The sequence below is a fragment of the Cornus florida genome, unplaced genomic scaffold (genome assembly GCF_030987335.1).
Source record: "Cornus florida cultivar Cherokee Brave unplaced genomic scaffold, ASM3098733v1 CherokeeBrave_3.0.0_Hap2_Chr05, whole genome shotgun sequence".
In the NCBI taxonomy this organism is placed as follows: domain Eukaryota; kingdom Viridiplantae; phylum Streptophyta; class Magnoliopsida; order Cornales; family Cornaceae; genus Cornus; species Cornus florida.
Window position 1 is genome coordinate 40,789,396 of NW_026775575.1, and position 15,040 is coordinate 40,804,435.

Below are 15,040 nucleotides of genomic sequence, written 5' to 3' on the forward strand. Positions count from 1 at the left end.
TTTCTAAAAGAAATAGAACAATAAATTTAGTTATCCAAATAGATAAGAAAAAGTATTATCTATTAGTTAGACTTTGGTAATTTGTAAAGGAAAAACATATATTTAGCGAAACGTAAGTTACTACCTGGAAAACATATCAAATTAAACATTGTCAATTAACTACTAACTATTGAAATTAGCAAAAGAGATTGGAATGAGAGTAGTTTTGTACGAATGAAAGTATTACCTTTAATCTATAATACACAACATCCTTATTTTCAGGTGGTATCTTATCATATCGGGGGTAAATAGCTGGAAAACGTCTTGTTTCTACTCCAATTTCAGCCTTCCAAAGTTTTGCGTTCTTACCTACAGGCTGCAAATGTCCTTCTTTAAATGTAACTTCTAATGGCTGCCTCTTATTTTTATCCAACACATCCTCCAATGCCTTGTTTGTTGAGGGTCCACGCCTTTTAACGGAAGTGGCAGAACCTGCAAATAAATCCACTTCAGTATTAGTGATACTCTAAACAATAATATATTATAGTTGCAATAATAAATTATTCTATTAACTTACATTGACCATCATCCGGCATGGACTGCAACTCATCATTGTTGATATCAGTAGTGTTAGCCATTACCCTCTTACGATTAGTAGGAGCCATGTATACACTGGAACAAAATACAACAATATAGAAATGGTAGAACTAAACTACCTCTCTTGAAGAACATCACTTCCTTTAAATGCAATAGTAATACACTTTGATGAAAAAAATTTATGAAAATGTCAATTCTATATAACTAAACATATTATTAATGCCATTTAAAAATGAAATCAAACAGATTATAAGCTAAAAAAACAAGTCATATTTGGAATGTAAGCATTTCAAAATAACACATAACTACAAATGAGCACATCTTAACATAAAAATTCTTAATATATTAATAAAGTAAGATTTTTAACTTTTAAACAACAAACTATTCTATATCGGTATCATCATCACTAAACACAATATCTTCTTCATCCAAAGAATCATCATTGGATGCATCTTCTTCATCAAAAGTTTCATAATCAAGGGTAACGTTCTCTACATCATCATTGCCATGTGCATTATTTATGATATTATGAACTGCATCGGAATCAATTTCATTTGAAACCATATCATCATTAGTTAATGTCACCGAGTCAAAATCTATGTCTCAAACAACACCATTAACTTCTAGTGACTCAAAATCTTGATATGCAACCTCCTCACTACTTTCCCCTTCATTTGACCCATTTGTTTTATCATCTTTTTCTGGGACATCGAATAAGTTCCTAGGATCAATCTGCTGCACAACTTCCCAGGCACCCCTTAATTTGTTGTCCTTGAGGTATAAAACCTGTTTGGCTTGATGAGCTAACACGAACGGCTCATCCTTATATGCTTGACGGGAGAGATTGACACTAGTGAAATATTTATCTTTTTGAATTCCACTTCTTGTATTGCACCAATCACACCTGAATAGAACTACACGTCTTTCCGTGTCATAAGACACCTCAATGATGTCTGTCAAACAACCATAAAAATCAATATTTTCACCTTTGACCATCACGCCATTATTTTGTGTTTTCCTGTTCTTCTCCCTCTCTTTAGTATGGAACCTAGTCCCATTCACAACACAACCTGTATATCGTTTCACTCTCGAGTCAAGCCCACAAGCTAGAGAATAAAGATCATCAATAGCATCAGGCGACATACTTTGTCGCAATCTTTTAACCTATACACAAATGAAATAGTTTACATAACATATACGAGAATAGATATAAAAAAATATTATTATACAATTAATATGCAATAAATTTTATGAAAAACTTACATGCTCTTCAAACCATTTAGTAAATTGTTTTGAATGCCTCACAACTACGTTGTTAGGATCTTGTCTCTTTAGTTCTTCCATGTGCTTTCTACATAAGAATGTCAATGTTTTAAATAATAATAATTGAATTTAAATAACATAATATCTCCAATTCACTTACCCTAAGAATGGCTCCACTTCTGGACAATTGTTAAGCACATAAAAGTGCGCCTTTTCGAGATTTGCAGAATCCATTATTTCATAATTTCCATACCCTAAGGGGCGAACATTCTGCGTGAATATAGAAAAACTTGTTGACTTCTGGGTTTGCCCTTTGTCAAAATTCCTTTCCTCTCGATTGAAACGTGTCTCCACCCCTCGAAGGTACAATGAATAAAATGCAACACACTCACTATCAACATAAGCTTCGGCAATTGAACCTTCAGGTCATGCTTTGTTGCGAACATATTGTTTCAAAGTTCGTAGAAATCTGAATATGTTTTCATATTGACAAAATTATAAAAGAAATTAACATAAGAATAAAAATTATGGAGATATGAATTAACGAACAAATAAGACACACCTTTCAATGGGGTACATCCATCGATATTGTGTTGGTCCAGCAATAATGGCCTCACGGGGTAAATGAACAGCTAGATGAACCATCACATCAAAAAATGAAGGTAGGAAGATCATCTCAAGCTTGCAAAGTATGGATACAATATCCTTTTCAAGTGCCTCTAAGACTTCTAGTTTCAACGTCTTACAACACAACTCTTTGAAAAATAATCCAAGTTCAACCAATGCATTACATACATTATCGGACATGTGTCCACGAATAGCAACCGGAAGAAGACGCTGGAGAAGTACGTGACAATCATGACTTTTCAAACCTGATATAGTACGATTATTTTTATGAATACACCGAGATATATTGGAACCATACCCATCTGGCAACTTTACTGCCTTCAACCATTCACATATGCTCTTTTTCTTATCAGTAGATAATGTATAACATGCCAGGGGCATAAGAAACTTATTGCCACTAGGAGTAAAATGCAACTCTTTTCTTATACCCATTAATTGCAAATCCAAACGAGATTTCATTGTGTCTTTTGTCTTTCCTTCAATGTTCATTAATGTCCCTAATATATAATCACATATATTTTTTTCTATGTGCATAACATCCAGATTATGTCTCAGTTTGAGGCCTTGCCAATATGACAATTCAAAAAATAAGCTTTTCTTAGTCCAATTTAACTCGGATTTGGTACGCTTCCTCTTTTTGTTGGTCGGTCCTTTTCCCAAGTCGGCGAACCTAATTTGAAGCAACTGTTGAATCAACTCATCACCAGTTAATTCTTTAGGTGGTGACCTCCTTTCTTTGTTACCATCAAACTGTTTGTATAAATTTCGCCATTTATGGTCTAGTGGCAGCCAACGACGATGGCAAAACCAACAAATCTTTTTCCCATGCTCCAAACGTATTGAAGATGCATCAAAGTTACAAACAGGACATGCCATGTATCCCTTTGTGACCCAACCAGACAAATCTCCATATGCTGGAAAATCATTTATTGTCCATAATAATGCCACATGCAATCTAAAAGTACACATAGTAGAAGCATCATAAGTCATTACACCATCCACCCATAACTCTTTTAACTCATCGATCAACGGTCTCAAGTACACATCAATTTCCTTCCCTGGTGATCTCAGTCCAGGAATAAGTAATGACATAAACAAATATGGTTCTTTCATGCATTTCCAAGGTGGCAAGTTATATGGAAAAACCATTACTGGCCACATGCTATATGAATTACTCATGTTGCTAAATGGATTGAATCCGTCACTTGCTAGACCAAGTCTAACATTACGAGGTTCCGCTGAAAACCAAGGATGTCTTATATCAAATTTCTCCCAAGTCATAGAATCTGCGGGATGTCTGAATATATTAGTCTCCTTAACACGTTTCTCTTTGTGCCACCTCATATCTGAAGATATTTTTCTTGACATAAACAACCTCTGAAGCCTGCTCTTCAAAGGAAAGTATCTAAGAATCTTTTGTGGTATTTTTTTACCCTTGCCTTCATGAGATTTGTATCTAGACTCACCACACCGAGGGCAGAACTCATTATTTTCATATTCTTTCAAAAATAAAATACAATCATTTATGCAAGCATGTATCACTTCATACCCAAAACCTAATTCACGCAACATGTTCTTTGCCTCATAATGTGACTTTGGAAGCTCAACACCTTTGGGCATTGCTTCATTAAGCAACTTTAGCATCATAGTGAAATATTTGTTGCTCAATTTCTGAGTTACTTTCATTTTGTATAACTTTAGAACGAACGATAATTTTGAAAATTTTTCACATCCTGGATATAACTCACGTTGTGCATCCTGTAATAAATCTTGAAACCTATCATGTCCCATGTTAGAATTTGGCAAAGCATCATCCAACCCTTGCTGAACATCTGTCATTTCTGTTTGCACAAAAGGTCCCATGCAAATGTCTTCCAACAACTCATTTACCTCATCACCATCTTCCTCTTCTTCAACCTCTTCCTCTGAACTATTATTATTAGCCATATCATACCCCTCTCCATGCCATTCCCAGCGAGTATACATTTTGTCCATCCCATTTTGACACAAGTGTCCTTTAACCTCAGGTAATGTTCTATATAGTATGTTTTTGCATTTAGAACATGGGCACCTAGTCCTATTCTTGTCATCTACATAGGCCTTAGCCACCTCAATAAAATCTTTAATCCCTTTTGCATAGTGCGGATCAATCCTAGGAAGTTGGATCCAACTCTTGTCCATCTACATTTGCAAACATCATCAACAACAATGTGAATTAAACTAAAAAAATTAGGAATGTTATTTTTATATATATTTATAGACTTTTAATTAATTATATAAATGTTTTTAATGAATTTTCATAGAATTCTCACCCATTTAACTAAGTCACAGTTTAAAAAGACTCATGCACTTATGCTGGACCCCACAATATGAAAAAATAAATTAAAATCATTAATCATTTCACTTTTTGTTGAGAGAGAAGAAAATATAATGAAAGAAAGAGGAGATTCCAGTTTCCATTTGAGACCAGGATGAGAGAGAATGAGGTGCTTTCCGCAGCTAGCGACAATAAAATAACAGGTGTGTGACTTAGGTCAATTAATTTGTTTTTTTATTGTCCTTAATTATTAATTGATTAGCTAGGTACTAATGGAGAGTTTAATAAGTGTTTTGATTATTTTAGCAATTTTACAAGACTTTTAGTAAATAAAAATAATAAAACTTATTAATAAAAAGATTAATAGATGCATATATATGGGGGTGTATTTTGGAGTGGGCTGTATGTGTATTAGTTCAATGTATGAAGTTACTGATGTGCATGCTCCTCTTTTCTTGAAGGGTCTTGAGAACATGGGGGTGTACTTTGGAGTGGGCTGTATGTGTATTTTGGATTTTGTGTTTTTATCCCTGCTACTTCTATTCAGTTGGGGTATGTTATGTGCTGGTAGATTAGTAGTCGAAGATGGAATTCTAAGTGTACAAAACTGTGCCACATCCTTTTATTTATTTTCCTTTTTATAGCTTCTTTGGATCCTTTTTAAGGCACTTTTATTTTGTATATTAATCCGACTATTGAATTCAATAGGCAGTCTGGCCTCACAGTGGGCATTATCTTCCAACATAAGAGAATTTTAAAGAATTCATGTTATTCCTAAAGGAGCACAATGTCGATTATATTCAGAAAAGCCCAATTGATGAGGAAGAAAAAGTCCACAACAAAGAGACAATCAGTTTTGTCTCGCAAAACAACTTATCAGAACCAGATTTCAATAGAGTGACTGAAGAAACCCATCACAGAAGCTCCTCTCAAGAGGAAACTGATTCAAGCATACAAGTACACGATGACACAGAAAAACCACACATTCCCTTTTCAAATTACAATGAAGGTTGAAAAGCATTTTTTTATTGAGATTCTTATAGGTAAATGTTAATACAAAAGACCCAAAATTAATAGAAGTAAACAAGTTTAATTTACATAAAACTTTTTTTAATCTCATTTTAGGACAGGGAAAAGCCTCCAACAAGGTTGTTATAGCCTTAATTAGAGCTTATCTATCATTGCAAAAATTATTTTCGCTCTTTCATGTGTTTTAAAATTATTTTAGATGATTGTGAAAGCATCTAAAAAGCCATCTCTAAAGTTAATTCAAACTTATTCAGCAAGTTCTGTAGTTACAGAATATGTTCAAAGATGTTTGTCTCTCCTCATCAGAAGTTCAATGTTTGAAGCTGCTAGATGCGCAGGCTCTTCCTTTCATGAAGGGGCTTAAGAGCATAGGGGTTTGTTTTTAGCCCTGCTGCTGTATTTTAGTAGTCTCTTATTGCGGTTGCTGTGTCTTCGATCTTATGGCATATTTGGACTGGTTTATCAGAGCTTTACATTTAGAATGTTCTTAGATGTATGTCCAAGTGTTGTCTTTTTCTCCTGGCCAGATGTTCAATGTAGGAAGCTGCAAAATCTCTTGTTTTTGCTGCTTTCTTCTTTCTTTGGTTGGAGAAGTTTGATAAGTTAGATTTATAGCTTTGTCAGTATCTTTGTCTATGGTTTTCTTTTGTCAAGGGGTCTATCCTTGACTGTCTTCTTCTCTCTTTAGGAGTATGTTCCTTTGTCATGAGGGTATGCAGTCATAGTTTCTTTGTACATTATTGATATTATTCATAAAACTTACTCCATTTAGGAAAAAAAAAAAAAAAAAATTCTATTAGCCGCTCTTAGTAACTCTAGAATCCCAAGCTTGTCAACTTAATCCAATGTATCAATGGTCCAGACCCACAAAACCAACCAAAAATAACTATGTATGTAAAAAAAATTTAAAGTCAGACTTCTAATAAGGAGCATAAAAAACAAGTTATGTCATAATAGAAAATTACATTAGAATCTCATACAAAAAAATTACAGCATCACCACAGATGTGATCACAATAATCATATATGCAAAAAGCAATTCTTAAATATATAAACTATTCAATTAAAAATGTTAATATTGATTTAAAGCCAATGAAACCAAAGCAGCCCGGTAGTAGTCAAAGGAAGGGAAAGACGAAGACCTCAATTCAGAGACAAATACACTTGATAATAATAAGCTAATAATAGAATTTCATTAAAAGGGAAGAGAGAGAGCGAGATGACAAAATGGGAGTAGAAAAAAATATATAAATATTTTTTAAAAAAATGAGAGAGAACTTAAAAACAAATGACAAGATGTAGGTAGGAGATCGAAGAGAACATGTAATTAATTATTTTAATGGAGAGAGAGAAGGGAGAACAATATATACAAATAAGGCCCAAGGCCAAACCTAGATAACTGGAATCTATAACAGGCGACATACTGACATACTTTTATAACAACAATGACGTTAAAGACAAATCACTGGAATATCACTAGAATCTATAACAGACGACATACCTTGTTTGTATATATTATTCTTCTATAACAGAAACGACGTTAAAGAAGAATCACTGCTACAAATCCGATGACAGAGCTGCAAGGCAAAAGTTAGGAGATATCTTCTCAGTACCCATATCCATAACAGATCATTAAACTCATATAATCATAACATGTATAAATGTATTTTCATGAATGATGATAGATTTTTCAAAAGCAAATCAAAAGCCTAAATTGTAAAACTAAATTATTTACAAAGTATCAGAATTGAAAAGAACAAACAACAAATTCCAAAGTGATTAAGAAATATAATTCAAGATTTGAAACTTACCGAGATTTAAGGGCTTCAATCTATTATTGATGGAGTAAATAGCAGGCCGCGGCTTTGGAAATTGGAGAAAAGGATGGAGAGCACTTTGGACACCAACGTTGAAGTGTAAGATATTGTTGGAATATCTCTTGCAGACACACGCACAACGCTTTGAGATAATCCTGATAATCGGATTCTATGGATATATTTGTTAGAGGAGAGCACATAAAACAAAGATAAATCTAGGGTTTTTGAGAAAAAAGAGGCGCGCTGTGTGTGGGATAATGAATTTTTTTTGTTTTGGATTAGGGATAAGATATTGGAATTTAATCAAGAGATCAATTTGCTCTAGCGGGGGAAACTGAGAAAACTTAGAGATTGGGGGAAGAAATCATATGCGTGCATACAGGACCTTTTCCTTTTTGGGTTTTTTTACTAATAAAATAGCGCTGTCTAAAATAATATTTTTAGGAAAGAATATTGTCGTATTGCAAAAATTTCAAAGAGACGAAAACATTCGTGGCTAGTACAAAAAAGTTACCAAGTTTAGATCCCTCCAAGGAGCATGAAAGAGCGCCAACTTCCTGCCAAACGATTATCGACAAATTTTGTTCTTAGTTGCTAAAAACATACACTAATGGTGACAAAAAAATATTTGGTCACTAAAAAACTACTTTTGTTGACCAAATATATTTGGTCAATAAAACTTCGTCACAAAAGCTCCATTTTGTTGCAGTGGGCCTTAAGATAATTTACACCCCTCACGGTGCTAACAATCTCCATGACACTTGTCTCCCATGATACAATGGTTTACATCCACCAGTAACAGTACTTCAAACTCATTGATATATAAGGCGAACCTCCACTGTGTAATACTGTCTTTGACTCAAAAATGCATTTATACTATATAAATAATGAATTAGGTGCTATCTAAACCAAATGGTTCGGACCAATTTTAATATGACTGATCAATATTGTTCTTGGGTCTAATTGGCTTCGACTGCTTGACCTATAGCTTGAACCTACACCCACTTGGGTGGGTTCGTGTTGAGAGAGGGAGAGAAGAATGAAAAATGAAAGAAATGCAAATGGCAACCGTGGTGGGTATTTATAGACAAAATGGTGTTTCTTGATTTAGGTGTGTCTCTTCATCTCACTAATACAACCATTCATCGCAACTTTCCAGATTAATCCATTCCAACAATCACGTCTTGTGTTCTGGAAACTCTTGCCGTGAATAACCAGAAGCCAACGGTTGATGGGTTACACACCACTTCCAATAGCTACTTCGCAAAAGCTCGTCACGTTGCAAAACAGTCAAGTTTCCCGTTAAAGTATACGTTAAAGGATCAGAGGCTATATTACTGACATGGAAACTATGCAGGCAATGTAATACCACCATATCAATGCCCATGTAATAGTTGACATTCATATTGCTACAATGTGATATACATAGACAATGCCCATATTCACATTGTTAGTCTGTGACTGCATTTTTCAACTTATGTTGCAGGCATGGTTCATTCACACAAAACATTAGTTTTTAGAACTAGTTTCCAACAAATCATTCTCCTTGTTTAAACAACACATTCTTCTCTCTTCTTCAATGAAACTACTTGGTTAAAAGGAAGCTATAAAGGGGTTGTATAGGCTTCTCTCTTTAAGTGAGAGAGAGAAAGAGAGGGAGAAAAGAAGCTAGGGTTTTTTAGAGAGGGGAAAGAAAAGGGTGGAGCTTATTTATATGGCTCCATGGCATCCCACTATGTCCTCGTAATTTGATGTGGGATGGGAAAAACATATGTAGTGGGTTTCTTAGTCCGAAAATAAACAGAATTTTTTATGTGGAATATACTGGTCCGCATTTGGTGTTACGGTCTGTAAGCTCTGCATAGCCCGCATTAGAGCCTGCGAGATCGTGAATTTGTTTTGCTTTTTGGTGGCCCGTATCTGTGGATACGGGCCAATAAGTACCAGGATTGCCAAGCTAGAAATCCGGGTGAGTTCCGTGTTTTTAGAGAAATGTTCTTAGACGCATCCGTTCTTAAGGGGGTGATCGAAAGACATTCAGGAGTTATAGCTCGATTCATATATGCTTTCGAGGGTTCTTAGATGATCCAAACACTCTAGTGCTATCTATTTTACGATTGGATAGTCATATTTTCTATTGATGGTGTGTTTTGACCTTTTCCCCCCTAATTTTGGGGATTTAGGTGTTTTTGATTTTTCGGAGGAATTAGGATCCCATCCTTTGCATTCTCAAGTTTTTGGACCTTCAGAACACATTAGTGTTGTCCGACCCATTAGTAGCATTGATGACCGGATTGCGGTGCAAAATTTATTTTGCCCTTGCACTAAGATTTGATTAGTAGGAGTCTAAGGTGGCTCTTCAAGTTTGATCCTTATTACATGTGGTAGTTTTAGGACTTTTCAATCCACTTGATGAAGTTGGATTGTAGATCCAACGATTAGATCCTTTCAACTGTATATTGAAAGTGATGGGGCAAAATGGAATGTCTACAATAATTAGGAAGGGGCTTGTCTTTCAAATTAGGGATGGTGGTGGTCGACACGGACGGCATTGGTCCAAATATGAATGCCTTTGAAGAGTGATTTTATTTGGCTAGTGAGTAATAATTATAGTAATTGCATACTAGGGTAGTTTGACATTGTGGTTATTTTATTTCTTGAGTTTATCAGGCTTAACATTCAATTAACTGTACCATATTTTAAAAGCTTTAAACCTAGGGTAATTAGGCCAAACCTTATGATAGGTTCAGTAAATTACCTATATATTATCCTTTCGACGTGGTTATGGTAAGTATATAAAAGTATATAGTATATGTATTAGGACATATTGTGAGATTTTTTTTTTTTTTTTTCACACCATATTGTGAGATAATCATATTCATATTCTACCTTTTTTCACTTATACTTAAATATTTTAATACATGAAAAGACAAACTTAACCCTCAAATGTGTGTTGATTATTAATAGATTGTATTTTTAATGGATAATTAATTGAATTATTTTATTTAAATTTTTTTTAGTAAAAGAAAAAAGTAGAATGCAAGTTGGGTAAAAAAAATTGTTTTGAATGTGAATCATGTCCGAATTCCAAATCTCCTTTATAAAACTATATACATATACAAATATATATACATAGAGAGAGAGAGAGAAAGAGAGAGAGAGATGTGCGCGTTGTCTGTTGGGATGGGGATGAGCATAGAGAATCCGTAACGTCAAATCGTGTTGCTGGCATATTGGATGTTAGTGAGGGCCTTGTCTAAACACAAAAGATGGGTAATTCAGTATACCGTTGAATTGAAATGAAATAAAATGGGTGATTATTATTTGTTATGTCATGTCACTCGCATACTAGGTGTCGAACAAACTGCCCCAACCACGCAAGGAAAGGGAATGATTAATTGGTCAGCCCACAACTAAACTTTTCTCACCTCTCTCGTTGCCCACGTCAATGCTCGTGATTATTTTACTTTCCAATCGTGGATGTCTTTTAAACTTTCCAATCTAAAATAATAATTTTATCTAATATATTTTAGACATTAATAATATAATATATTATTATATATAAATAATATTTTTTTGATCATTTTAACCATATATTGTTATTTTTATTTTTTTAAATTTTATATTATTATTTTAAAATAACCCGATATATTTTAAATTCAATTTAGTCTCATTTAAAAAATAATAATAATAATAATTACAAAATCATTCGTTATAACAGATGATTGTATCTAAAACGTCTTACTGACGTATCATCTTCAATTCATTATACTAGTTGACTGTGATATGACATTAAAACTCTTCATAATCACTTAAATCTAAAACTTGTATATGTTAGTTATAGGGTTTTAACGTGTCATTGTCGTGTCTCATTTATGTTCAAGTCATCACCGAGACATGTGATATAACAATAAAATTTCAGATTCAGATAACCACAGAAATCTAAGACTTAAATCTAGGACTTATTTAGGATAAGTGGATAAGGTATAGGATTTGAATTGAGTTTGGTTTTATTGTGAACCATGATATGAATTTAATGTGAAATGATGAAAAAGATGTTCACACCTCGCTAGATGCCCTTGATGAAAAGTACTCTGTAGATTGAGAAATAATTTCCTTCATGACATAGACTGGCCTAATTTAACTTGATCATCTATATATCTGGACTTGGATAAAGAAAAAAATTTAAATGATTTCCTCACTACATGGTACACCAACTACCAATTTTTTTTTTTTATTTTATTATTATTTTTTTATATAAAAAAAAAGTGTAATTAATTAGCCAAATCAATGATCTCCATCTCTATATAAAAAAATAAAAAATAAAAAATAAATAAAAAGTGTAATAAATTAGCCAAATCAATGATCTCCATCTCAAGGGCTCATAATCCTACTATTGTTAGGGATAAATTAATCCAATTAAATTTCACTTTGATTCTACTTATTCAACAAACCTTTTTGTTTTTTAAGCTATTTGCCACAGTCTTATATATGTCTAATCAGCAAAGGACTTTTTCAGATTTTCATTAGAGGTGTTGGTTGTGAAATGACATTTGAATGTAATTCCAATGACAATATATAAGTTTCGCATTAGGATAATGAAGGACTTGTATAGGATAAGTTAGATGGCTTGAATTTAATTTGGTCTTAATTTGAACAATAATTGAAAATGTGAACAAGGTTTGATGATAATGAAGTCCGCTTCTAACTGAAGGAGCTCTCCAAATTAGGAAAGAATAAACTTAAACCATGTAAAACTCATCTAATTCTAGCTTGATCATTTATCAAGCTCTAGAATAAAAAAAGACGTGAGTCATGATGAGCGCTGAAAAGTGCGCATTTAAAACCCTTAAACTTAGATATTTTAGAACCTTTACCTATCTTATTTTCCCGTTTTAGATTGATTTTGTATTATTTTCATTTTCAGGTACTTATCCCCAAAATAAGCTAACTCAGCTAAATAAGAGCATAATTGAAGCAATTTTGAGATGAATCAAAGAAAGGAGCAAAGTGGGAGCAAAAGGAAGCAAGTGGTGGAAATTCAGCAAGTTCGATCAATCTCAGAAAATATTCGATCGATCGAAAGTTCATCGATCTCAGCATTTCAAGATGGATTCAAGCTCTTTTGTCCTTATCGAAACATCCCACAAAGTTCGATCTATCCAACTTTCTTCCTATTGATCGAAAAGATTCCATCTTATCCAGTTGTACCACCCTACCTACCACATTTGTCTCTTTCCCAAAAATATCTTCAAAATATCTCAGATTTGTCTTTATCCAAAAAGGCGCCGCCATAGAGGATCGATCCAACTTAAGTTCGATAGATCTCAGCCATATTCGATTGATCTCACCACAAGTTCGATCAATCGAACTTCCCAAAGTGCAAGAAAATCCAATTTCCAGCTCATTAAAAGTTGTCTCATACCCAATCATTGGAAGGAATATTGGTGTACGAGCCCAGCTCATTGGGGGTGACATTTAACCTACTTATATAAGGAATATGAGTCATTCTTGACAGATACTAGATACATACACTAGAGACACAAATTTCATATTCTTAGTGAGGAAGAAAAGAAAGGAGGAGGCAAAAGACATAAGCTTGGAGTTCTTCCATCAACCAAGAATAGGAGCCATCTCTACTATGGAATTAGCCCTTGAGGGTTGGAGGACACCATCCATGAGTGACTAGACATCCTCTTGGGGCTAGAGTTAGCCCTAAGCATGCTTTCCACATCTTGATTTATGAATTTTTTAAGGGATTTGTATTGTGATAAATGTTTTGACATATTTATATGCATAGATCTTGTTTATTCAATGATTTGTGTAGTTTAATGCTTCCAATTGATCATTTCATTCTATCCATATGTCTATGTATGCTATAATAGATATTCATATATTTATCTCTATTTCTTATATTATTGATGCATGTCTATGTGTATTAATGCTATAGATCTAGAGATTGTCAAGACATAGTGCTTAATGGAATGCTCTTATGGTTTATTTGATGGCTCATACTCATTTCTTGATGGATTGTGTCTCTTCCTTAGTTAAATTAGTTTAATTTCATGTCATTAACTTAATTGTAATGTAGTTGTAGTTTAGGTGTTAAATGGGAGGACAATTCATGCTTGTTGTTTGATATTCCATACTTATGAAAGCAAGTAGCATATTTCTCTAACCTTGTGATGTGTTTGGATTGTGAGCTTAAAGAAATGATTAATGGCTTAGCTTGATATATTGTACTATCCATCATGTTGCTTAGACAATATATGCTTAATTTGTCATCTATGCTTGTTGAAACAACCACACACATACACTATGTTGCAATACATGTTTTCTCCCTCATTAATCATTCATTAAGGGTGTAGAAAAGTTATGCTTAGTGGTGATCTCTAAACCCCAAGATCTCTCTCTTATTTTCCCTCCATTACATTTAATTGTTTACTTTAGTTTAAATTGCATCTTAGTGTAATTCAACCATCAACCAATCTTTTGATCACTCGACCTACTAACCCTAATCTCTATTCCACAACCTAATACAACCCACCAATCCTTTGGGACGATCCCTACTCGCTCTAACTATATTTTTAGTGAAAGGTAGTAGTGACAATTTATAAATGTAAAACTTGACCATAACCCAACCCACTATCTTTTGGTTCAAGCTTTGGTGGGCCGCGATATGCCACACCAAGTTTTTAGCACCGTTGTCAGGGATTGATTGAAGGCAACATCGTATTTGTGGAATCAATTAGGTATTAGTACTCTTTTGATCATGTCTTTACTTTGTTTTCATTTTCATTTTGGTTACTTATTGTGTTGGTTCTTGTTTGACTAGGTGCATTGAGCTAGAAGGTGAGCAAAGGAGCATTTCAATCAAGGAGCTAAACAAAAGCAAGGAAAAAGCTAAAATCTAGAAATTTTGCAAGGCTAAAATTGAAAATTGAATTGAAGTACTAAGGACCCTTTGTGAGCTCTTTCTTAACTCAATCTCTAATTAAATCGTCGGCCCGCGTGGAGGCTTGTATTTCAATTCTTAGATAAATCGTGAGCCCACGTGGAGGTAATTTACTTTTCTTTGCATATTGTTGATAGCATGGGAGTATGGAATCATTGTATGTGAAGGAAGTTTGTTGATTGTTGATTTGTTGCGAAGGTGAAGTGTTTGTTCATTACTTATTGCTTGTTGTGTTTTGTTGTGCATGCATGGTCGTAGATCATTGAAACCTACTCTTGTCCCTCTTAATTTTCATCTTGAATCCGTTGTTCGAAACCCTAGGGGAAGAGGAAGTTCTAGTCAATCCATTTCATCAATGGAAGTACATAATGAGGACCATGTGGAGGACCTTGGTCACATAGACCAACAAGGTATCCTCCACCCCAATGTGCATCATGATAACATGCAAGTACCATTA

The 15,040-nt window shown here is 34.0% G+C and overlaps 2 protein-coding genes across 2 annotated transcripts; both read right to left on the reverse strand.

Moving 5' to 3' along the window:
- Nucleotides 1-10: 10 nt before the first annotated feature.
- LOC132310117 (uncharacterized) lies at nucleotides 11-739 on the reverse strand. The gene is made up of 2 exons (XM_059808342.1): nucleotides 557-739; nucleotides 11-471 (listed from the first exon to the last, which is right to left on the reverse strand). Exons 1-2 carry the CDS (start codon nucleotides 642-644, stop codon nucleotides 176-178), a joined length of 384 nt encoding a protein of 127 aa, XP_059664325.1. The 5' UTR covers nucleotides 645-739; the 3' UTR covers nucleotides 11-175.
- Nucleotides 740-1,845: 1,106 nt separating this feature from the next.
- LOC132310119 (uncharacterized) lies at nucleotides 1,846-4,120 on the reverse strand. The gene is made up of 2 exons (XM_059808344.1): nucleotides 2,402-4,120; nucleotides 1,846-2,308 (listed from the first exon to the last, which is right to left on the reverse strand). The coding sequence occupies exons 1-2, from the start codon at nucleotides 4,111-4,113 to the stop codon at nucleotides 2,266-2,268; spliced, it is 1,755 nt and encodes a 584-aa protein (XP_059664327.1). The 5' UTR covers nucleotides 4,114-4,120; the 3' UTR covers nucleotides 1,846-2,265.
- Nucleotides 4,121-15,040: the final 10,920 nt, after the last annotated feature.